We start from the raw sequence: 23,959 nt of genomic DNA, 5'->3' as shown, positions 1-23,959 counted from the left end.
AACTTTGTTGGAAGCCTGGCTAACAAAATGGTACTTGTGAATATGGTTAGGTGGGTGGGGGGAGATTGGGTAGGAAATTAGGGGGTGAGGTTTGATAATCACTGATGTGCATTCCTCATTGCCCTTTTTAAAATTTTGTGATATTAAGAAATACCAATGTCATAAAATTAATAACAAATTGAAAAAAAAGATGTTTACAATAGCTTTTCTATCTTAAAAAATACTAAACCATGGAAGAACTGAATGATAGCTATCTCTATTATTTTGTGTGAACACACTGTCTATATATACATAGACACCCCTATAAAATACGGATATATATGTATATATGTTAGCAGCAACTTTATACTTTGCGCCTCCCTGTTGATTCTAAAAACAAAACTCTGATTATTTGAAAAGAATGGGTACTTTCTTACCAAACAGACAGAAGTGTGAAAGTAATATCTGATGACACCAATACTGTAGATTAAGAGTATTGCACAAAAATGTGCAAAATTTCATATTATGTGATATTTCTACAGCAAGATATGACAGATAACAGTTGTACAGCTTAAAAAAAAAACACCCTACAATTTGGAAATAAAAAAATGAAGAGTTATGTAACCTTTTTAAAATTTACTTTATAGAATGATAGATACATTTTGTTAAAAAAAAGTTTACACAGTTAAAAATGAAGCACAGGTCAGCAGTATCTTACAATACTAAAAAACTAAATCAAAGACTTTCTTTTTAAACATTCCCCCCTTTTCTCCCTAAAATGTTAGTATGAGCAATATGGTGGGAAGGGGTCATGTCGAAGCAGTTCGTTTTACCATGAGAAGCCACACCAGCAGACATCCACGCGGCACTCCGCCTTGTACCTAGCGAGCGATCCTGAACAAGATGCTGGTTCTTTGTTGAGATTTCTTCTTCCCTTTATTCTGAATCCTTGAGGTATCTGTAAATAAAATCCTCCAGATCCCTCATCAGTCAGGATTCTGTTATTATTTTCAGATTAGATTATTAAACTGGGAATTCTTGGTCCGCCTGGAAGAGTTTTTATTTTTAGTTTATTTTGTGTGTAATAGTCCCACTAAGGGGTTGTTACCTAGAAGTTAAGAAGGACTTCTCAAGTGCCCTGTATGGCTCAGAAGAGACTCCATGGGTATTGAAGGGCCCGCTGTAAAAATCCAAAATGGGTCAGGGGTTTCTACGTTGCATAGTGATCAAAGCTGCCCAGGTACTCGAGTGAGGCTCGATAGCAGAACTGGTACTGGTCCTGCAGGGGGAAGGCATGGCGAGAAAGAGGAGAAGGGGCCATGAGCACAGCGCATCAGAAAAATTAAAATCGGTGTTAGAAAACAGTTACATCTTAATGGGGACAAAATCACTACTTTCGTCAATCAATTCAATCCAATGATCAATCGATTTTAGTGAGCAAAGAGCGATCAGCCACATGGGGTGTTCATTAACTCCACCGATCAACTGGACTAAAACAGTCTCCCAATTCCAAGTAGTGACAGCTCCAATGAACATTATCTTCCAGACCAGTGTGAACCATTCTCCAAGTCGTATCAAATCACCACCTATGGAACATGTGAGCTCCTTATACTTTCCAGTCCTCTTTTACAATTACCTGCTTATTTGTGATAACTGAACTCATTCATTCTCAGTGTGCATATTTAGAGATGCTGATGAAGACACACACTGTCCCAAGGAACATTTAGATTCACGTACCTCTGGGCTATTGCCAATAGAATTTAAATTAAAAAAAGTCTTATTAGACAGAACTTGCTACCTACAATAAGAATTACCCAACATTATTTCTGATGTTCTTATAGGTATGAGGGAGGCAGCCAAAAGGTATCTGTTGAGGAACATTAGGCACACAAAGCCATTAATTTACTCAGGACGCTGGACTTGAAGATTTTCAACTCTTGAAAATGGCAACACAAGACTGGCTGTCCACATAAAAAAATCCCTGTGCCATGGGCCTAATTCAATATGACTGCTGCCTTAAAGGCCTACCCTAAAATAACAGTGTGAAACATGTCCTTTTTCAGACAGGGGAGAACAACAGTCATTTAGGAATATGTTGGGGCACTACTGGAGAGATGGAAAAATTATAATTTACAGATGAGAAAGGATGAGAAAAAGTAGGATTTTCCTCATAAAAGAAACTTATTTTCAGTAGCCAATGGGCCTGAAAGTAGATAGTTTCTATTTTGCTTAAATGTGCATTTTTCTACAATAAAAATGGTAATGCAAAATAAATGGAGTTTGCTTTCCTATCTTGTCACAGTAAGTTGCTTGGCTAAATGTTAAGGCTTTTTAAACATCTAACTTCCCTCTGTCACCCCCAACACCTATTAAGTTTGTCACGCTGACATAACGTTTTGAGTATTGCAAGCCAAATGCTTGCACTATTTTAAAATCAAAGTCTGCAAGATATTGTGAATGACAAATTCAGGAACACGTATAACCTACAGAACTTGTTGGCCTTTTGAAAAAACAAACACAATGTATCTATCACTCATTATTATCCTTAGAAATGATTAGTCATTGGGCCAGACACGCCAAATCATGAACTCATATTTTTCTGAGTAATATGAGAATTTCCACATTCATTATTGGGCTAGAAAATGGGGGGTTAATTTCTCTAGGTCTTGTCCAGGTTCTAAATATTTAAAATGACCATTATTAAGAAATTAACTATAGAGCAGCTGATTTTTAACACCTAGGCATACAGAAAGAGTATGGAGTATAAAATGGGCTGAGGGTCTATTATAAATCAGGCATTGTAATTTTTATAAATACTTACATATACATATGTATAATGTATTAGTTTAATATGTATATAACAAACTATGCAAACTTTCCACTTTTAGAGGCCAAATATTGTTAAATAGTGACAACTTAATATGGTTCAATCTACCATATATTCTCACCTAACTCCCAAAACAACTCCAAGACACTGTCACTGTCACTCCCATTTAACCAAGGGATGAATGAGGTTCACAATATTAAACAATTTGATGCTTTTCCTACAATATTTTCCTATAGCTTGCCTCTGATGTTGATGGTCTCTGGACTCTAGAAGGTCCTGGGAAACAAAATCTCTTATTTGGCTCATGAAGATTTTTCTTACCTCTGTCTGTACCATGGCTGGTCGTTGTGTTCTCAACATTTTGACCGTCTGGAAGATATCTACAACTCCTTCATATCTCATTCTCTCCAGAACAATGCTTAGCGTTATGAAGACTCCAGTTCTTCCAACGCCCGCACTGTCACAGAAACAAAGGCAACATTCCTGATGAGATGCTCAAAGCCATGGCTACATTTACTTGTAAGTGGACTAGCTTTCAAAATGCATCATGTCTCCCACAGCCACAATCAGGAAAATGTGTTAGAATCACCCAATGATTACCCTTGGGATAATGTGTCGTGGTAACAAGAGAATGAGTGTGGAATAATTAGGATTCAGTCTTCTAAAACAAAATGACTTTCCAATTGGGATCATATGCCTTTTTGGAAAGATCAAGGAAACATTTTAAAATCTATATATATAAAAGCCTAAGCAACCATTATGACCGAACGACCATATGACTGGCCAGTAGCTATGACACACACTGCCCCAGACCTTGCAGCCCTGAATCTGGTTCACCTGAGTCCAGACAGGAGGGGGGAGGGAGCCCAATTCCTTGTGAAATCAGCTATTGGTTAGCTTGCTGCTGGGGCCAACCTCCCGCGGTCCCTCGCCCTGGCAGGCCAGCCCCTCTGATTGGCCTCAATCACTGGCCAGGTTGAGGGACCCCACCTGTGCACAAATTCGTGCACCGGGCCTCTAGTAAATGAATAAAAGGAAAGGTAAATAATTATAGATTTGTACTCTTCATGCAGATCCTGAAATTGTAGACCTTGCCTGCTTCATATTTTTAAAATATGAAGTAATTCAGATAAGGTGAGGTAAACTGAGCATGTTCAAGTTTTCTAGTGTTTTACTTCTTGTAGCCACTTAAAAATTCGTTCAGGATGTCCCATCACCTAAACATATAAATAGGAAGGCATATAGACTATTCAAACTCAGATATTTTCGACATGGGGAGAGAGATTCTTTACCAGAGTTTTTTTTATACAGAATCCTAATTCAATTTTCAGGATGGGTCCATGAATACCTTATACATAAGGGTTGTGAAAATTATATATATATATATTTTCTGTTTAATGAAACATAACTAAGAAGATTCTAAGAGGGGTCTCTAATCTAAATGAAATGAAAAAAAAAAAAACTAGTTAAGAGCTATTTCTTTATACAATTAATATACCATTTTAAACACCAGGATCCTTTTCACCACATTAACAAGGTTTTGAGTTTCTCTCTGTTTTCATTATTGTTTTAATGTAATTTCAGGATCTTCAGTGCAGCAAGAGAAGAAAATGAATTCATAGCTTTTGTGCTCTTAAGAAGTAGAAAAGCATCTGGAGGTTCAGGTAATGAGGAGAAGAGTGAATAATTTGCAAAATTCCTACATTTTTGGATCCTAATTAAATGGCCCATGTAACGCTTGGGTACAGGCTGTAGAAAATGGATGGATTCATTTACTTGAGTATGTAGCTGACAGGCATATAAATAGTGTGTCCCTTTATAAACTGGGATTTCTAAAGAGTCCTAACAAATGCTAACTGAGCCTTTAAAATCCATGGATAGTCTTTACAAAGTGGCTGAGCATGTCCTGGAGCAGGCAAGGCTCTCTGTTAAAATGGAGTAGATGACCTTGAAGGTCCCTTTCAACCTTGAAAATCTCAATCCTCAGAGACTATGATTTATGATCTTTTTGTTGAATGGTCTTTAGGTACTCGAGAGTCTATCTTACCTTGATTTAATTGCTCAAATGTGACAAAAATAGGTTTTTTGGCTTTCTACCAGACACTTTCAGGAAAATAACAGGTACTGGCCTTATACCTTCTTAATTATTGGCTGTATTATATTACTTTAATAAGGAATCTATATATATAAAAGCCTCAGTGACCATCAGACTGTTCGACCAGTAGCTATTACGTGCACTGACCACCAGGGGGCAGACTCTCAATGCACAGGCATGGAACAGACTGATGAATCTCAGGGGGGAGGGTGGGAGATTAACCAAAGATCTTATATGATACTAGAGGCCCAGTGTACAGATTTGTGCACCAGTGGGGTCCCTCCGCCTGGCCTGCGTCCTCTCGCAATCCAGGACCCCTTGGGGGATGTCGGAGAGCCGATTTTGGCCCGACCCCCACAGGCCAGGCTGAGGGACCCCCACCGGTGCACAAATCCGTGCACCTCTAGTAAATAAAATAAGTGGCATTTTAACAGAAAATAATGGAAAGCCTTTAAGATATATATGGTATAAGAATAACATGTCATAAAATTTATACTATAGGTGTGTTTGAAGTACTTTGTGATGACAGAAGCAATGGGAAGTCACACACACATATATCTTTACATACTTATGGAATGCCTAAAATTAATATTGCTTATTAAATGTATTCTTGTCTTTATATTGGACAAGTTTGAAGGAGAATTTGGACATTATATAGAAAATTAAGGGAATATCCAGGTAATTTAACTCCAATATATCCACTTTGTCTGAACCCTTAAGCCCATGTGCTATTTCCTACATGCTCTTTGATTGTCTAGAGCAGTGGTCGGCAAACTCATTAGTCAACAGAGCCAAATATCAACAGTACAACCATTGAAATTTCTTTTGAGAGCCAAATTTTTTAAACTGAAACTTCTTCTAATGCCACTTCTTCAAAATAGACTCGCCCAGGCCATGGTATTTTGTGGAAGAGCCACACTCAAGGGGCCAAAGAGCCGCATGTGGCTCGCGAGCCACAGTTTGCCAACCACTGGTCTAAAGCAAAAGGGTTTTGGATAACTCAACACAAAGCAAATGTGTATAAATAAGGCCTAATCCTCATCCACTACGCAATGACTGGGACACACAGTCTGCTAGGAAGGATCTCTCAGCTCCTGAGAAAACTGAGGTTCAGAGAAACGTCCGTAGTGCCATAGACCGACAGCCGACAGAGGGGAACCAGGACTCTGACATTTGAAGCCCCACTAGAACAGTTCTATTTTGAGACCCTGTCTTCCATGTCACTAAGAAATGTAGTTTGTTTTTGCCATTCTTTTTTGAAGCAAAATCAATTTAATAAACTCAAGAGTTTGACCATAAAGAAATTAAAAACTGAGACTTCAAAAGTTGCTAGAATCCTAAAATAAATAGGTGAATTCCCTTTGTTGAAAGATTTTTGCACAGAAACTTCCAAAAAGCACTACATTTATGGTGAGTGTCCTCTCTGAACCATTTACTTTTTATATCTATTAACTTTAATACCTGATTTATAAAATCCTGTGGAAACTATTGAAAATAATTAACTTGAAGGTGCTTCATTTTCTGATATAGCCACAATTTTCAAACAAATTACAATTTTAACTGAGGTACCGTTCTAATCACTTACTGACTGGCAAAAATTAGTATTGTCATTAAGGCTTGATAACTATTTACAGTTTCCCAAAAAGACAAACACAGGAGTAAGACACTGAAAGACAGTTATCAGTGTAATGCTATGACTGCAAAAAAGTAAGAAACGACTAACTGAACAAACTTTCACAAGGGGATGTACCAGTAATTCCTGTTAAAATAGGCCAGAGAAACACAGTGTAGTTCTTTGTTACAAGAGGTAAAATTTGGGGATAAAAATCTTCCTCTGGCTATTTTCCTTTTGTGGAAAGAAAGAGAATTGAGTACTTGCTTTAGGTTTTACAATGCATTTCTTTTTTTGAGAATAAAATGTCTATTATGCAGATTTATTATCAGAAGCTTGTCCTGATAATAAATAGACAATACATATTTTCAAAGTTGCCACCACATTAATCACAAGTGGAAACTCACCATTCCTGATTCTTAGCTCACCTGCAATGGACTGAAATGGGTCCATCTTGGCCAAACTGCTCTTTCGTTTTGTGAACTTGGCCGATGAAGTCAATAAATCCTTCTCCAGACTTTGGCACGCCTTGCTCTGGCCAGTCAGTGAACTGGAACTGTCTCACTGTTCGGGACTGACCATCCTTCAGGGAGAAAGCCACAGAGGACGCCGGGAGGGTTCGGCCACGCACAGACACAGCAGCAAACATGATGGTTTTTCCAGAAAGAAAAAAAGGGGGGGGGGGGGGGGAGATAGGAGCATATTTAACTAGGAGCTTACACTCATGTCTTATCTGCTAGGAACACTGTCTCCATTCACATATTTACATGGCAAATATTTTGCTCTCACAATTCCCACCTCAGAGAATAGAGTCATCTAGTTCCTATATCAGTACATGTTTTGAGACCCAAAGTTTGCCTCTAAAAACCAGGTGGAACCTATATACTCTTTCTAAAACTTGTGAATCCAATCACTTCCTAATATTGAAAGGAGCATCCAGGCATGTCATCGCGAACAGAGTGCCCTCTTCTCCAGAAGGACTCTTCCTGGCTGACCACGGGAATTAAGGCGCATAGGGGGCGGTTTAACTCAGACAAATCCGAACACGGAGAAGAAACAGGCGATGAAAAGAAGACTTTCTTTTCTACAGTGATTAGCAGGTAAAACTGCTTTGACTCATGAAGTATAAATGGTTTGAAAAGAAGATAGTAAGGCATTGCGGATTCCTTCCGGAATTTTACAGTATTTTTGGAAGCACAACACAAGCCGAAGGGGCTTCTGTTTACAGAATCCGGAATAACAATTGTGCCCCATCACCTTTCTCCCCAGAATCTGTTTCTGGAAAAGGTTTCAAAAGCCAGAGGCGAGACAATGCAGACCTGTCGTCCTCTGAATGTTCTTTCTGACCACAGTTGCTTTCAACAGCAAGAAGAGGTCTTCAGCACAAACCCTTCCTCTTCAGAGGAGAGACCACCTGGCTCCACTTGCACAGGCTACCTGTGTAACAACACTCTATCCTTAAGTGCCAACTTGCTTTCTAAACTGGGAAGCTGAGGTTAGAGACACACTAGGAGCACAGACAGCAAACGTGTTGGCAGCTAGGAAGATTATTCAATCACAGGAAGCCTTTAGAAAGCGAACTAAGGCATGCCCAAGTTTCTGCTTCACTGTTTCTTTTGAGTATTGTGATTAGATTTAATTTGGGCAGGAGAGGAGCGGCGAAGAACGTATCTCTGGCATTTCTAGAGCCTGGGTACAACTCTTTATCATTAGAAATGGTTGCTGAGTTTGCTTAGAACGCAAGTAACATTTTCATTCACGTATCTTGCTCCGAATTCTGAAAGGCCATTATTATTAGTATCAATTTTTAAACAGTGGGGAGGGTCACCAAGGCATGCTTACTTGGGCAGCTCAAAAACGACACCTAGGAACTTAGCTGCCTTGTGTCCAGTCACTTTCAGAGTCGTTACTAGTAAGACTTCAGATTTCCCAGCATTAACAGGTCTGTCACCTGGGCCAACCAGCCTGCTAACTGATTTCTCTTTCACTTTAGGTCAACCGCCAGGTCCCCAGCTTTGGGGATTAGCGGACAATCTCTAAACATGAGTACTGGTTGAGAAAGCAGCTTTCCAGAAAAAAACAACAACAATGGATCACGTAAATAGCTTTACACTGGAGTTTTACTGGACCCACCCACTGTGACAGCTCCAAATACAAAGCAGGCTTTGGACTGACCCCCTCTCCCCCAAGATGCATTTGTAATCACGGTTGAAGAGTGGCTAAAGGCAAGGATATGAAAGTTTCTGCACCGAACATCTTACATCAGAGCTGAACTTTGGACTCAGCAATCTAGACAAGAAATGCAGAATGAAAATTAGCCAGCAAGGGTCGTGGGTGCACAGCTCTCACGGACAGACACATTAGCACACCGAGGAATAAACCACGCCAGCAATCAAATTAGAATGTGCAGAGCTTGTCAGATTCCTCTAAAAAAAAGCCATTTGCTCTGCGGTTTTAAAATCATACCAAATTAACCTCCAAGCCCACATGACCTATAGGGCTTTGCAAAACAACAACATATTTACAGCCTCGAGTAATGAAGAAGTCAGGGAAGTTCCAAAGAGAATGTGCTGAGAAGGTGAATATCAGCGCAGCCAACCAATCAGTAAACGCTTCCCAGCACACACACTCACCAAATGCAGTCTCAGAGCTGAGCTGCCAGATGTTACATTTGAAAGGAAGCCAAGCCGGGTTTGTGAGAACACTTGCCAGACAGAAGAAAGTTACTCTTACATTAATAATAATAATAATAATAATAAGTCCTCTAGGATGGGTGACCTCTTTTCGCTAGGGAATATGGCCACTGGCCAATGTTTCTCCCAGAGAAGCACTTGAGACCAGGGGTCGCCAACTGGTGGTCAGCGAACCACTGTTGGTCCGTGAGGTCTGAAAGGTTGGCGACCGCGGCTTTAGACTACTTTACAGCTAATGGTTGAGAGCATAAGACTGTGCCAACTTACCCTGGCATCTGTGACCTTGAATTCTCTTAGGATATATTGTGGCATGTTGTACTCAGCCATGGGATCTACAACAAAGTACTGGTATCTTGCAGATCGTTCTGCTGGCCAGTATTGGTGACATTTCTCCTGAAAGGAGAGACGATTCATGTAAACTATACAACATGTAAATAAACTTTGTCTATCATCTATATACCTATAGCATCTAGTTATCTATATATTTCTTTCTCTAATTAATTAAAATTCAAGCCCATTCTAGTTGCATGTGACTCATTTTTTTTTTCTTTGAACCCATAAGTTTCCTGAGGATAGGGAAATCCTATAGTTTCAATCCTTGCCCATAGCATCAAGCACAGTACTTGGAATATAATTGCTGGTAATCTACATCCGTCAAATTGAATACTTCAATAAGAGTAAGCATCTTCATACCTACAAGTTATCCAAATAATTATATCAGTCCTTGGGCATAATGCTGGTCCTGTCAATCACACATTGCATCGCTTTAGCAGACCTGGACCACTGTGGTTTGGGATGAAGAGAACCATCAAGTATGAACGGACAAAAAAAAACCTCTGAATTGATTGGGGTCCAATCACCCTAGTCAGCTCAGGCAGTTTTAATGACTTAATGACCATGTAGAATAATCAAGTCATTTTCCTAGTTCTTTTTCTCTCTCTTTGGGCCCTAAAAAAGCTGGGTTTTAGACACATTTCTACGAAGAAAAGAGAGATAGCAAAATGCTTACTTGCATCTGTTGAATTTAAGGGGTAAGTCTTGATGTATCTCTAATACTGTTTTCTGAGTATTTTCAGAATAATAATTTTAAAATAATTTTTTAAAAATAATAATTTTTTAGAAAAACGATGTAAATTTCCAACACTTTATTCAATGGGGGTAAATGGTGAGCAAGTAAGAATTTGCCTCAGGGATGAAAGTCAAATTGCTTCCTACAGAGATGTGATGGCCACTTTGCTCAGGAAACTCAGCTTGTCCAGAGCGAAAGGAAATCAGGCTGTGCTGAGAGTCGGGGCGTAAGTTAAGGGGCATCTGCTTGCTTATTTGTTTCTTTGATTGTGTTTCACTGAAAAAAGAAAACTAGATCTTTCTTCAAAACACAAATGAAAGCACTGGATGTGGCTTTGTCAGTTAAAAACCGACCCAGAGTAATGAGTGGCCCAATGTTTTAGGAGTGCCCTGAATGTCAAAGCAGTGGCCTGGGCACTCGCGTTCTTGACATGAAACCCTCACTTCTCCATGAAGGAAATGTCTCGTGAGGAGACACTCACTCTGCCCATCTCACGCAGCTTGGTGAGCATCACCACGATGGTGGAGTTGTGTTCCCAGAGCATCCGCCAGAAGTCTTCAGTGGTCTCCGCCAAGGGTCCCTGGGTAGCGATGTAGGCCTTCTGTTGTCTGAATTACAGAGAATGAAAACAGCATGTTAAAAAAAAAATCGGAGAACACACAAAGGTTCACATTTGCTATGTAAACATCCAACCCAGTAATAAAACTGAATTGCAGTAAATGTCCATTAAGATTGTGTCATCAAATAAGAACATTTATTACATTTTGGGGGCTTAGCAAAAGAAACGGCTTTGTTAATATTATGATGCATGTCTATCATTATTATTTAAATTTTAGCGCAACACTAATAGCTCAATGTCATGTGCATACAAATCGTTTAGGAAACAGTTGTGGGGCATCAATTTGAAGACGTGACTTTTACACAATCTATTAAATTTATGAAATATGGTACAAAACAGCTTTTTTATTAACTCCTTCTGAAGGAAGCGTGCAGGAGGCCAGATTAACAACTTCATGACAGCTGCTTCTTACTTCTATCCAAAATAATAGAAAACAAATACCACGGGATTGACTGCTGACCTACGCAAAAAGAAAATGCTTTGACTTGAGATAAAATTCATTCTGGCTATGAAACTAGGGCACATGCAAATATCAAGGCTTCGGATTGTCAGGGGAACAAGAATATATACCTGTATCCATCAATAAAACTGGCATTGATGTAATCAGATCCTTCTACTCCTCGGATAGGCTGCAGGCATACCCTTGTGGATTCATATGGCATAATATTAACAAGGCGATTTTTGAATTTATTACATGGAAGATTGGCACTGATGAATCTTGAGGTGTGAGCTTTAGAGCTGGCTAGACGCTGTTGAATAGGAAAAAAAAAAAAAGGAAAAAATCTGACAAAGATAATTTTAGCCTGTGGTTTGAATGCAACATAGCTGAGATTTTCTCTTTAGATATAAAGCTTTGGTTTACTTTAAAGTAAATGACGCCTCAAACTGCACTGCCTTTCACGTCTACCTAATGGTCTTCATATAGCCTATTGAATTTTTAAATATTATATTCTATGGGTATGATCTAGGTACAAAAGAGCTTAAGATATTAGATAGCATGGAATAGAAGAGGAAAAGAGGAAGAAAGCGTTTTATAGTCAGACACCTGAGGGAGGGGAAAGTCAAGTGAATCTTGTCACTTGACACATCTGAAAGGGTCAGGAAGGAAAGCCAGTCCTCAAAGACGATCCGGGAATGACTTGCTCCTGAATTACCACATCACCCCCGATGTCATACCTTAAATTCAAGCTCCATTCCTGTCACATTCTCTCCTGTCTCTATTTGTGTCAGCTTCTGAATGTAGGCATACAGGTTTCTCGCTGGCACTTCGGTATTTCCACAAGTCACTGCTTCCAGCAGCGCATCGTGGATAAAGATGTACTGGTCTTCTGTTTGCACCATGTAATTCCTCTGGGCTCTCATTAAAGTTACATGGCCATAAATATCTACAGTTTTTTCATGCTTTATTCTTTCTAACATGGCATCTATTACAATGAAACAACCAGTCCGGCCAACTCCCGCACTACAAGAAAAACAAAGGGAAAGGTTTAAATAAATCTTTTAGGAAATTAACATGTAATACAAGCATCTTCATTATTCTTGTGAACTAGGTTTTCAACCCATTAACTCTACTCAAATGGCTGTCGTGATGATTTTGGAGCACTCTAAAGTCAAGTATTATCAAGTCACCATAACCAGTGGGTAGGGAGCCATGTACCAAGTGAAATTAGTTTGGTTTCAACATGTAAAAATATTAAATCCATAATTACTATGCTCAATGATCACATAATACAAACTAGACATTATTTTGAAACTGTTATGAAAAAAAATACACCCCACTAACATTTAGGCTGTTTATACTAGAAAATATTTTTAAATGGTCAATATCTAACTAGGCTATATATATTTTTGCAAATCATCTCAGGCTATTTTAGTTCAATAGACAAAAAAAGAACTAGTAAATCACTCAACTTGAAATATTTCATATTTTAAAAGTCAGCAAAAAATTCTAAAACCAACCTAGTTTGAAGGGTGTAATTAAAATAGTAAAATGTTGTTGCACACTAAAAACAGTGCAGGGTATTCCCAGTGGAAAAAATCCTTAATAAAGAGCAAGCCCTAGAGAGTGTGGGTGTGTTTCCAGTTTTTACTCCCTTTTCTTTCAGAGTTGAATATATTTTGAAGTTACAGGTGAAATTCCAATATTCTCTGTGGGAAAATAAAAGCTGCACTCTTAGTCTGAAGACATTCCGAGGCATTTTACAAACTCCATCCCTTTCGGACTTTATGGGTCACTATTCAGTTGGTAGAAACTGATTCAAAGAAGAGGAGGTAAGAGAGTCAACACAGCACAGAGACAAGATCTGCCGCTGCAAGGAGACAATCTAATCTACTGAGCTGGATCACAGGGTCAGGTAGTGGAAACATTGGAATTTCCTCCTGTGTTGAAAAACCCCCACAAAATAACACATCTGTGTTCTTACATCTCAAGGGGAGCCTTATTTATCTCTTATTTTATCGAGTCCCTTAGGCTGAGTCTATTTATGTGTCAAGAATGCTTGAATAGAAAATGCTTGGTCATGGATGGTTACCTGGCTGGGAAACATGCAATCAATAGGTATATATCACCAGCTTAGATACCATGCATCAGACAGCCTCCTTCAGTCACTACATGCCACTGTGTCCCGTATGTGTTCATTTATTTGTGCATCTGTCCATCTCTTCATTCAATGAACAATGAAGTACTTTGCCAGGTAACAGAGGGGAGACAACATTAGAGATGACTTAGGTCCTACCTTAAAGATCTCAGAATCTGCTCTACATAACTATTTATAAGACAAGAAATAAAGGATATTTTTGGGGGGTGATATGGCATTTGCACCAAGACTGAAGAACAGAAAGGATGGTGAATCGAGGTGGCTGGAATATAAAAGAGAAGGAATGGCTTTTGCAGTTGTACTGCTGGCTCTGGGGGCTCCATGTGACACTTTCTAGACCTGGTGAGGCACCTAGGCAGGGAACATACAAGAACTCCAAATGAATGAGTTTAATGAGCATGAGGGTGCCTGGGTCAACTTAAATGGCAAGTTCTCTCCAGTGCCAAGTAGCTGCAAGGTGGTGAGCATTTTGCAACAAGTAGTACTTTTAAACTTCTGAGCAATATAGACCAAATCCAGCTTCCATACAGGAGCCCTGAAGTTTGTGGACGAGGTTACGTGGGCTGATGATATGACCACTATTTAAAAATTGCTTACATCTCTTCATGTCCTGGCAGGCACAAAAAATGACTGTCAGTATCTAGTCAGAGAGCCTCTGGGTACTGATTCTAAGACTCCATTCAAGGTTTAAAACCACAAAATGACATCATGTTGAGATGGAATGTAAAATACTTCTGGGACACAGAGCCTTAGAAATTACAGCACATTTGTTAGTACAAAACAGTTGGAAAAACCCATGCACTGAGAAGCACAGCGCTCCGCTTTATTTAGTTTGTTCTACCACATAAACCTGTGAAATGGTAAGTTTTCCCTGATACTCCCCACCCTGACAATCTCCACCCTCCCACATCCCCCAGCAGGACTCATCACCCCATGTTCCAGATCCCCTGCTGTCGTAACACTCTACTACTACAGTCCCAGTCGTAACAAAGTATTAATTAGTCTGGTAGGGCCTCATCCACAAGGAATAGAGCATCTCCTGAGAGCAGAAACTGCATTTCTGTCACCTTTGTGTGCCCTGCACCAAGCATGCAGTCAGTGCTCACCAATGTTGAGGAAGTAAGTGAATGGATGAGTCATTGGCATGGGAGGCCTCATGTAAGGAGCAGCCCACCCAGATTCAGTGAGCCTACTGCAGAGGCAGGGCTCTCCAGTCAGTGAGAGAAATCCCACATTAAACCACACACAGTTCAGAACTATGCAGAGTCCACCTGAAGGTTGCACCACAATCCCTTGATAGGCGATAGAGAGACTGGAAAATGCGTTGAGCCATTTCCATGACTTAATCTCTTGATATGCCACTGCATGGCCATGAAAAGAAACTTAGTAAGACTTAACCTGGCAAAGGGAAGCAGCCCCATGTTTGGCAGGTTCTAAGACCATGAATAATATATATATTTGTCTCTGCTGTCTTTCCTCATCTTAATTGTGCACGGCTTTTAAATGGATTCAACTTCATGCATTTTTTCCTAGTGGAAACCACATAATACGCTTAATGACTGAGTCCTATATGTCAAATCAATTCTAGATAATGGCAAGAATATTTTCTCAAAATATGTCCCAGGGACCATTCCAAATGTCTGGATTATGCATAGTTCTATATTCTGGCAGAAAGATACCAAAGAATCTTGAAAAATTGTTAGGAATAACTCTAGATCCAAGCGATATCAATCTTTTCATGGTGGTAATGAAGCATTTTGTTCCCTAAAAAATTAGGGAGGAAAAAAAAAAATATGTGCCTGAGTCTAAATCATTAATTGTGGGAAGACAAAAAAAGAGAGAGAGAGAGAGATTATGACTGGAGAAAAACCTACTTTTTCTCCCCCAAACATACCATATTGTTAGCTGCCCAGCCTTGGTTTTCAGACGGAAGATGGGGAAGAGGCAGATCCTTGGAACTTGTGAGTTACCTCTTCCCTAAAATGAAGAATTCTTGAGGATTTTAAATGGGAGAGGTGTCTCTTAGCTTGAAGCAAGACCATGAGATTCAAGATACTTTTTCCAGATACCAATGGCTGGATGCCCTTGAGAAAGTCACTTAACCTTTCTCCAGTTTTTCTTAAATCCCGATACTTAACATAATGATAATGTGTAATTAACATAAAGGAAGAGGCAGTTACTTTGTAGGTACAGAATCCAACCCCTGATGCTGACCACAAAGAACAGGCAATGTTGAATCTGGGAAAATGATAGAATCACCACTGGATAATTTAAGATTAGGCGTTCAAAACCTTGCTTCACCCTACCTACCTCCTTGAGCTGCTTCCCTTTTCTTTTCCTATTTCCCATAAACAATGTCTAAGGTTGGAGGAATTTTCTGCTTTCCCATATGCTGGGATGGTCAATGAGATGGCAGTAAAACGCCTTCCTACCCCAGGGCATGGTCCCCGGAGGCATTCGGCAAATATGTCCATTTCCTTTCCCCTTCTGTGAGCCTTAACATTTGGGGACTTCCCTGAACCCATTCCTAGTGCTAACAGCAAACAGCCCAACAGGGACTCAGATGCAGGCTCTGAGACGCTAAACGTTAGCAGCACGTTTCATGGCACCACCGTTGTTCCCCGTGGCTTTCTGTCATTTGGGGCAGCAACAGTTGTCAAATACGGTGACTTTCTCGTGGCTCACCCCTCAATCACATCCCTTTAGTACTGTTTATCCTGAATGCGGTTTTCTTGAAAAGTCTTTCTTGGTTTCTAAGGTACTGATTGAGGGAACGCCAGAGGTAATGCAACACATAAATAACAGTAGCCAAACAAACAAACAAAAACACCAAAAAACAACAAAGAAACCAACCTGTGACTCTGTAATGGTTCTATCAAGTTGAAAACAAAAATCAGGGATCAACCCTGTTATCTTCAGAAAGCTACCAAAACTCCTTTAGATTGCTGCCCAGTAAGGAATATTCCCCCCATTAGATCCATGTGCTGACTATTCCCCGTCTCTCTGGATTTTTCCATCTGTAGCTCTTTCCCTAATTTGAATACCTCCGCCAGCCCCCAAAATGTAGTTAAATATCCCCAAAGTTCTGTCCTGCTTTCTCTCATTCCCCTTCATGGCTCGGCAATACAACAGATTTCTAAAGTGATAGCTTAAGGGAAGACATCTACTTCAAACTACCCTCAAATTTCTTAAGAAATAAAAAGATTCTCAGATTAATATCTTCTCTGCTCAAATCTGCTCTTCTCACTCTCACTCTTTCAGGTCTAGCCTGTTTTTGCCTCTTTCCCTGCACAATAATAAATTATACATTTCTGTGCATCCAACCTCTACAATTTTATTCAACTATTCATCAGTGGTGTGCTGGAGCTGGCAAAAGCCAATTGGTCAAATGAAAATTTCTGCTTAAATATATATATATATATATATATATATATATATATATATATATATATATGTAATATTCAAAACACATTGCTCCTTAATTATTTTACATTGATGCTCTTGAGGTGGAAAGATATTATATAATGGGGTGCTACTATCATTCAGGGCTGTTACATTTGTAGCTTGAAATCAGGCATGGTGGGAGTACTTACACCAAGTAAATTGGTAAACACCCCCTCTCCCCCCGAGACTCCAGTGAGGGGAACTGGTTGTTACACGTTATTAGCGCAGACTGACTATCCTAATTCATCCATTCCCATCACCTAGGGACAGACAGGAAAGTGCCTGTTATTTTGTTCTTCCATCCACAGTGGCTATATACTCTGTCATAAGCCTCTGCAGGCTATTACCCACACATACTTACTGAGTGCTTACCCTGTGCCAAGCTCAGGACAGTGGTGAGCAAAACAAACATGGGCCTTTCCTCAGGGAGATTATAGGTTGGGTGGGGGGGTTAGATATTAAATAATCATGTGAATAAATGTATATTTATACACCTCAGCAACTGCTGTGAGGTAAATGTGCAGGATGTTGGCACAATACCTTTGAAGAAATGCCATTTAAATTGATACTTGTGCTCAGTGGTTGAGTGTCGACCTGTAAACCAGGAGGTCACGGTTCAATTCCCAGTCAAGGCGCATGCCCGGATTGCAGGCTCAATTCCCAGTGGGGGGTGTGCAGGAGGCAGCCGATTAATGATGTTCTCTCATTCCTGATGTTTCTCTCTCTCCCTCTCCCTTCCTCTCTCAAATCAATACAAATATGTTTCTTAAAAATGAAAAAGAATAAATTGATACCTGTGAGGGACTGACTTGTGTCCCCTAAAAATTCATGGTGAAGCCCTAAGCCCCGGTGTGCCTGAGTTTAGAGATAGGGCCTCTAGGAAGGTAATTAAGGTTACGTGAAGTCGGAATGGTGGGGCCTGAACCCGGTTGGACTTTACAAGAGTAGGAAGAGGCACAGAGCTCCCCCTGGGCACATGCACGGGAGAGCCCACGTGAGGCCACAGCTAGCAGGTGGCATCCGAAGCCAAGAAGAGCGGGCTCACCAGAAACCAGCCCTGACGGCTCCTCACTCTTGGACTTCCGGCCTCCTGCACTGTGAGAAAAATATTTTTATTGTCTAAGACATCTGGTTTGCGGTACTTTGTTATGGCAGCCCTAGCAGACCACTGCTAGGGCAGGATAATTTCAATGACTGAAAAGGGTAGAAAAGCGTTTGGGGAGAGATGCTATCCCAAAGGAAGTGTCCTGGAGTGGAAATAGCTTAGCATATTTGTAGAACAAAAAAAAAAGCCAGGGAGGCTGAAAGGCAGTGAGGGAAAAAGGGCATGCTCCACATACTTATTTTCCATTTTTTTAAAGGACTGTTTATAACATTTTTTATTAAACATATAACTGAATTAATAGCAGTTATTTAAAATAACGGCATGTTCATAAATAGGCAATAAACAGGAAATATCTCTATATATAAACGGCTAATATGCAAAGTGTCTCCTTGGGAGTTCAACCGGGAGACTGGCATTTCAATTGCGCGCTATGACGTGCGCTGACCACCTGGGGGCAGCGTGGGATGAAGGAAGGCCCTGGCCGGCAGCTGGCAGCTGGGGGAAGGGAGGCCCCAGCCGGCCCTGATCTCTGGCCAGGCCTAGGGATCCTACCGGTAATTCGTGCACCATGCCTCTAGTGTTTATTATAAGAGTCATGGCTTTTCCTGAGCTCACAGCAAATTAAACATATTTTAAGCTTTCCTACCTCTGGGCTTTTGCTAATGCAGGTCCTTCCTCCTCCTTATCACGTCTACCTGTGATACCTACCATCCTCCCAGACTCAGCTCATGTGCTGCATCCAGGATCAAGACTCGCCTTGGTTTAGTCCTCCTTGGATCCCGTGTAACTATACCCACCCCCCTCTCTTTTTGAAATGTTTTTATTGATTTCAGAGATTGGAAGGGAGAGGGAGAGAGAAATAGAATTATCAATGATAAGAATCACTGGTCGACTGCCTCCTTCATGCCCAGGATCAAGCCCACAACCTGAACATGTGTCCTGACCTAGAATCCAACCATGACCTCCTGGTTCATGGGCTGATGCTCAACCACTGAGTCACACTGGCTGGGTGGCAACTATACCTCTTTATGAGCAACTGCCTTGCCTTATTTTTGTTTTCTGGTTATTATGTTTATACCAGTTAAAAATCTCCTGGAAGGGAATGACAACAGCTTTCTTGTCTCTACTGCCTTTGATAGTTTCTCATGGCAACTGCCATGCCAGGGAAATCGAAGGTGCTCAATGTGAGTTGCAAAATTTAAAAAACATAAGTTTAAAAATACGAAACTCCCTTCTGAATCAATGATATATTGATCTATACAGGAATATTCCCCAAAGCCCCCAGCATGGGAATATTCTGATATGTGTTTACAAAGATGGAGAGCCTCTGACTTAAGGAGATGGAAACAAGCCATGCCTATGCTTGCTTCACTCCAGTTGCTCAGGAATGACGAACCTCAGGCACTACTTTTTTTTCCCTTAAGAAACTGAGCGATGAAAATTCCGAGCTTTTCAATGTATGCCAGCCTACTTTTGTTTGAATTTCCAAGTTCCCATAGCAGCACATATTTTACTCCCTTCTCCAATTTACTCTATTTTTCACCCATCCTGGGTGTCTGAGTGCAGTGCACCTCTCAAAATGAAGGATTGTAGTTCTAAAAGCAAATGCATTTTTCTTTGATCCTGAAAATTCAGCTCCCCGTCGCAGTGATAATGACGGAACCCTATTTAGTGCTGTTTGTTTTTCATCATTTCAACAGCCTTCAACCTGAAACATGATAAGAACAGCAAAGCTGATAAACCACCCTTATTTTTATCTGTTTTCTGTCGGGGTAGTTGCCAAGCACAGAGACAGATTTTTCTAAATAACTTAAAAAAAAGAAAAAAAAAGGAGTGCATAACCCCGTGCTTCAGGCTGAGGCCAGCACAATTCAGTACATTTACTCTGTTACAGAATTTTCCAGCAGAAAGGGAAGAGGACAGCACTTTTAAATCAAGCCTAGCATCAGGCTGGTCCGTTACCCTTGAAGTAAGACCGACTTTCTAAGTTATCTCCCAGCAAGGACGATGATTCAACTAAAGCAAACCAAATTATGGACAAACTTGTGCCTTAAAGACAAGCCGAACCAAAACAAAACAGAACTGTTTCAGTGAGCGATAGACTGTGCAATCCATTAACCAAGTGCGCCTACTAGGAAATTGCTATTACTTCAATATTATCATTCACCCAGTTACAGCATTTGTTTTCAATTTCTAAAAACATGATTGAGTTAGTCCCACGAGTTGAAATATGCTTAATGTCCCGTGATGTGATACGGTAGTAATGTACAAAAGGAAAACATTAAGGGGCGGTAAGGGGGCTATTTTGTGCTAAACTCATTCTGGGGATGTGCTTAAGAACTGGCTTTCCTGATTAATCTGGTGGAGTTTTCATGCTGACCCTTTACTGATACTTCACTGATCTGGCAAAGAAAGACAACAGAATTAGGAGGTTTTACAGTACATTTAGTTGGGTACAAAGACAGTGAAATATAGACCAAAAATCATGGTAAGTATTCTGTACATATATCAGCTCATAATTGGATTGGATATTCCAGTTAGCTATGGCAAGAATGGCATTCATGAACTGCAAGAATATTAAAAAAGAACATCTATAAAAATGGATTGAGTTTTATGACTATAGCTAAGAATTATAAGATGAATTAGATGGTTATCCCAGTAAAACTATGAAGTGATCTTGATATGACTGGGTGATGGTTGGCAGCTCCTTGCCATTCAGACTTGGTCCTGCCATCCAGTGCCAGCTTTTGGGGAGTGGGTTTCAGAAAGCATGGGAGACGTCACAGAGGAGAGCATGCGTAGTAGAGTTAGGGGAAGCAAATGTAAGGATGAGACCACCCAGACCCTTGGTCACCCTAGAAAGGAAAAGTGCACTGCACCCTTGTGTGGCATCCTGTGAGGAGCAAAAGTTCACACCTCAGCACCGAGAACCCGACCTGATCAGGATCCTAGTCTAGAATATTGAGAGGTCAGGGTGACCTAGCCAGACCATATTTCCTTGGGGCATTTTATTTTTCCATGATAGGTGAAGGGGGGTTTCATAGAATAAGACCACAAAAAACAAAATCCACATGTGCCCAATCTGATTTTTTTGAAGCATTTAGACTCAAACAAAAATCCTTCAAATTCTTTCGTATGATGTTGGCTCTGTCCCAATATTATCTGCCAAACACATTCCTTATTATTTTAAAAACTAGAGGCCCAGTGCACAAAATTCGTGCATGAGGGGTGGGAGGGAGAGGCTCAGCCTGGCCTGCATCCTCGGGGGATGTCCACTGGTTGTTCCCCCATTCAGTCGATTTGCATATTAGGGTTTTATTATATAGGATGTGATGCTCAAGATAAATTCAGAGGCTAATATCTCTCTATATAAAACCCTAATATGCAAATAGACCAAACAGCAGAACAACCGAACAACTGGTCGCTATGATATGTGCTGACCACCAGGGGACACGCATGGAACATGACTGGTGTAGGCAGCAGAGCATGGAACATGGTGGGCGTCGGCCACGGCAGGATGGTGCAGCAGGTGAGTGGGGGCGCCAGACCAAGGCGAGGCGCCGGTCGCTGTCATGGGGGTAAGCCTCTGGTGGTTACTAAAAATTCTTTGCTCCTGCTTGCTGTGGTCCAGCCTGGTGCTCAAATGCACTGCTGGCGCCGGAGCTGCTGCTCGCATTTGCTGCTGGTGCCTGGCGCCGGCCCCTATCGCTTGATGCCATTACTGGGTGTGAGCAGCGGCTGCCAGCCCCAATCGCCCCTCAGTGCTTCTCTACCTCCCCTGCTCCTGAGGGGCGATTGGGGCCAGCAGTCGCCTCTTGCACCTGCTGTATGTGATGACCCCACTTGCACCCGCTGCCGGCGCCAGAGCTGCCACCCGCACCCACTGCCGGCACCGGCCCAACTCACACCCGCAGCCAGTTCCAGAGCCACTGCTCGCACCAGCTGCCGGCACCTGGTGGCTGCTGGCCTTAATTGCCTCTGAGGGCTTCTCCACCTCCCTTTGCTCCTGAGGGGCAATCGGGGCAACAGCTGCCACTCAGAACTGCTGATGGCGCCAGCCTCGCTCGCACCCGCTGATGGCACGGGGGGGACAGGTGAAGTACTTGCCTCCCTTTGCAGGCTAGGCCTGCGCCACCTCCAATGAAAGACTGCTATAATCTGTCCTACCAAATCCCCGTGGCCCTGCCCTGCTGAGCTCAGCCTCACTGAGGGATCGGAGTAGCTGGTACTTCGGAGTACTTCTCCCTGGGGAGCGTCTTGCCAGGGAAACAGGTGGGTTATGGGTTCTGGGGCCTGGTGTGGGGGGGACCATCCTTACCACCCTGAGAGCACAACTGGCACCACTCTCTCCAAAGGGAGACACACTTGACCTGTGCTTCTGACTTTTAGTGGCTCAGGCCTACTGAGCTTGCTCCTGCAAAGGGACCAGATGGTGCACCCCACCTGAACCTGCAGTGAGCTGCTTCTAGGGGAACTAGGGTCAAAGACTCAGGCGGAAAAATGGCTCTGCAGTAGAGGCCACTTTCCCCCACTGAGTGCCTGATTGTGCTGCCCCCAAGCATAAGACCCACTAGTCCAGGGGTGAGGAACTTCTGGCCCCTGGGACATGTAATAGCCATGAAATCATTTGGGTCTGGCCCTGCCAAAGCATTAGGGGTGAATTTATTAAATGTTTGACCAAATATAGCAGGCTAATTTTTAAGTTGATAATTTTGTTTAGTTCACAAATGATGTTATAAATATCCAAATGACCCTTGGCAGAAAAAAAGGTTCCTCACCTGTTCTAGTCTCCTAACACCAGTTACCCTGCCCTATCAAGCTCTCACCTTGTGGGGGAGACTGTGGGTTGAGACCAGGCTGGGCCCACTCTATAGTCTTTCTTCAGAAGGCTCTGGAGGAAGACCAGGCAACCTCAGTGGGTGGTGGAGTAGACAACAGGTGGAGGGAGCCTTGGACCTTTTATTGATCTGTCCCAGCTCAGAGTTCAAGGAAGCCTACCCTTGCACACAGCTTGACCCCTCCCATGCACATCTGGGCCCAGTAGACACAGCCACAAACAGTGACTAGCGAGGTAGCTCCAGACAGGTAGGCCAAGGCTGGTTACACACAATGTCTGATATCAACCTGCACCAGAACCTGCCCAAATTGACCCAGAACCAACACAACCAGCGGTGGCCTTAAGACCACACCAGAGCTCGACCCTACTAGCCATATAAGTGGCACACAAACAGGGAGTCTGATAGGCATCAAGCCCTGCTGAGAACTCTGCCTCTGGGGACAGCTCCTGCAAGGGGAGTCGTACATGGTCATTGAGGTCTATCCTTATAGTAAGCTAGCCTGAGGGTTAACTCTGCCCATGAACGGGCCAACAGCACTTAAGATTCAACAACAACAACAACAGGGGGCACACATAACCCATTCAAGAAACATTCCTGGAGCATCTAGCACAGGTGATCTGAAAGACTGTGCCACTGAGTCCTACAAGACACCGATATCATAAAGCAATCATGACAAGTTTGGGAATCATAGCAAATCTATCTAATACACAGACACACACACACACAAAGACAGACAAAATGAGAAGACAAAGAAATATGCCCCAAATAAAAGAGCCAGAGAAAACACCCCAAAAATAATGAAATGAAATGGAAGCAACCATTTCATAACCGATGAAGAGTTTAAAACAATGGTTATAAGAATGCTCTAGGACAGCGGTCACCAACCGGAGGTCCGTGGACCACTGGTGGTCTGTGAGGTCTGAAAGGTTGGCGACTGCTGCTCTAGGACCTTAGGGGAAGAATGGATATCTCAGTGGGAACTTAAATGAAAAGATAGTAAGCATTAAACATGACACAGAAACAATAATAAAGGACCAGTTAGAAATGAATAATACAATATCTGGAATGAAGAATACACTAG

General features: G+C 41.6%; 1 protein-coding gene across 1 annotated transcript in view; it reads right to left on the bottom strand.

Annotated features, from left to right (window-relative positions):
• Nucleotides 1-1,021: 1,021 nt before the first annotated feature.
• PTPRD (protein tyrosine phosphatase receptor type D) overlaps nt 1,022-23,959 on the bottom strand; it is a 335,371-nt gene continuing 312,433 nt past the window's right edge. The window contains exons 26-32 of the mRNA XM_054727642.1: nt 12,071-12,356; nt 11,465-11,643; nt 10,757-10,883; nt 9,474-9,599; nt 6,942-7,096; nt 3,128-3,263; nt 1,022-1,258 (exon numbers count right to left, since the gene is read on the bottom strand). Of these exons, the coding sequence (XP_054583617.1) occupies nt 1,190-1,258; nt 3,128-3,263; nt 6,942-7,096; nt 9,474-9,599; nt 10,757-10,883; nt 11,465-11,643; nt 12,071-12,356 (1,078 nt within the window). The 3' untranslated portion in view covers nt 1,022-1,189. The remainder of the gene's footprint in view (nt 1,259-3,127; nt 3,264-6,941; nt 7,097-9,473; nt 9,600-10,756; nt 10,884-11,464; nt 11,644-12,070; nt 12,357-23,959) is intronic.

This window comes from Eptesicus fuscus, chromosome 15 (genome assembly GCF_027574615.1).
Source record: "Eptesicus fuscus isolate TK198812 chromosome 15, DD_ASM_mEF_20220401, whole genome shotgun sequence".
NCBI lineage: Eukaryota > Metazoa > Chordata > Mammalia > Chiroptera > Vespertilionidae > Eptesicus > Eptesicus fuscus.
Note: the sequence above shows the minus strand (reverse complement) of the source record. Positions and strands in the feature narration are given on the sequence as shown.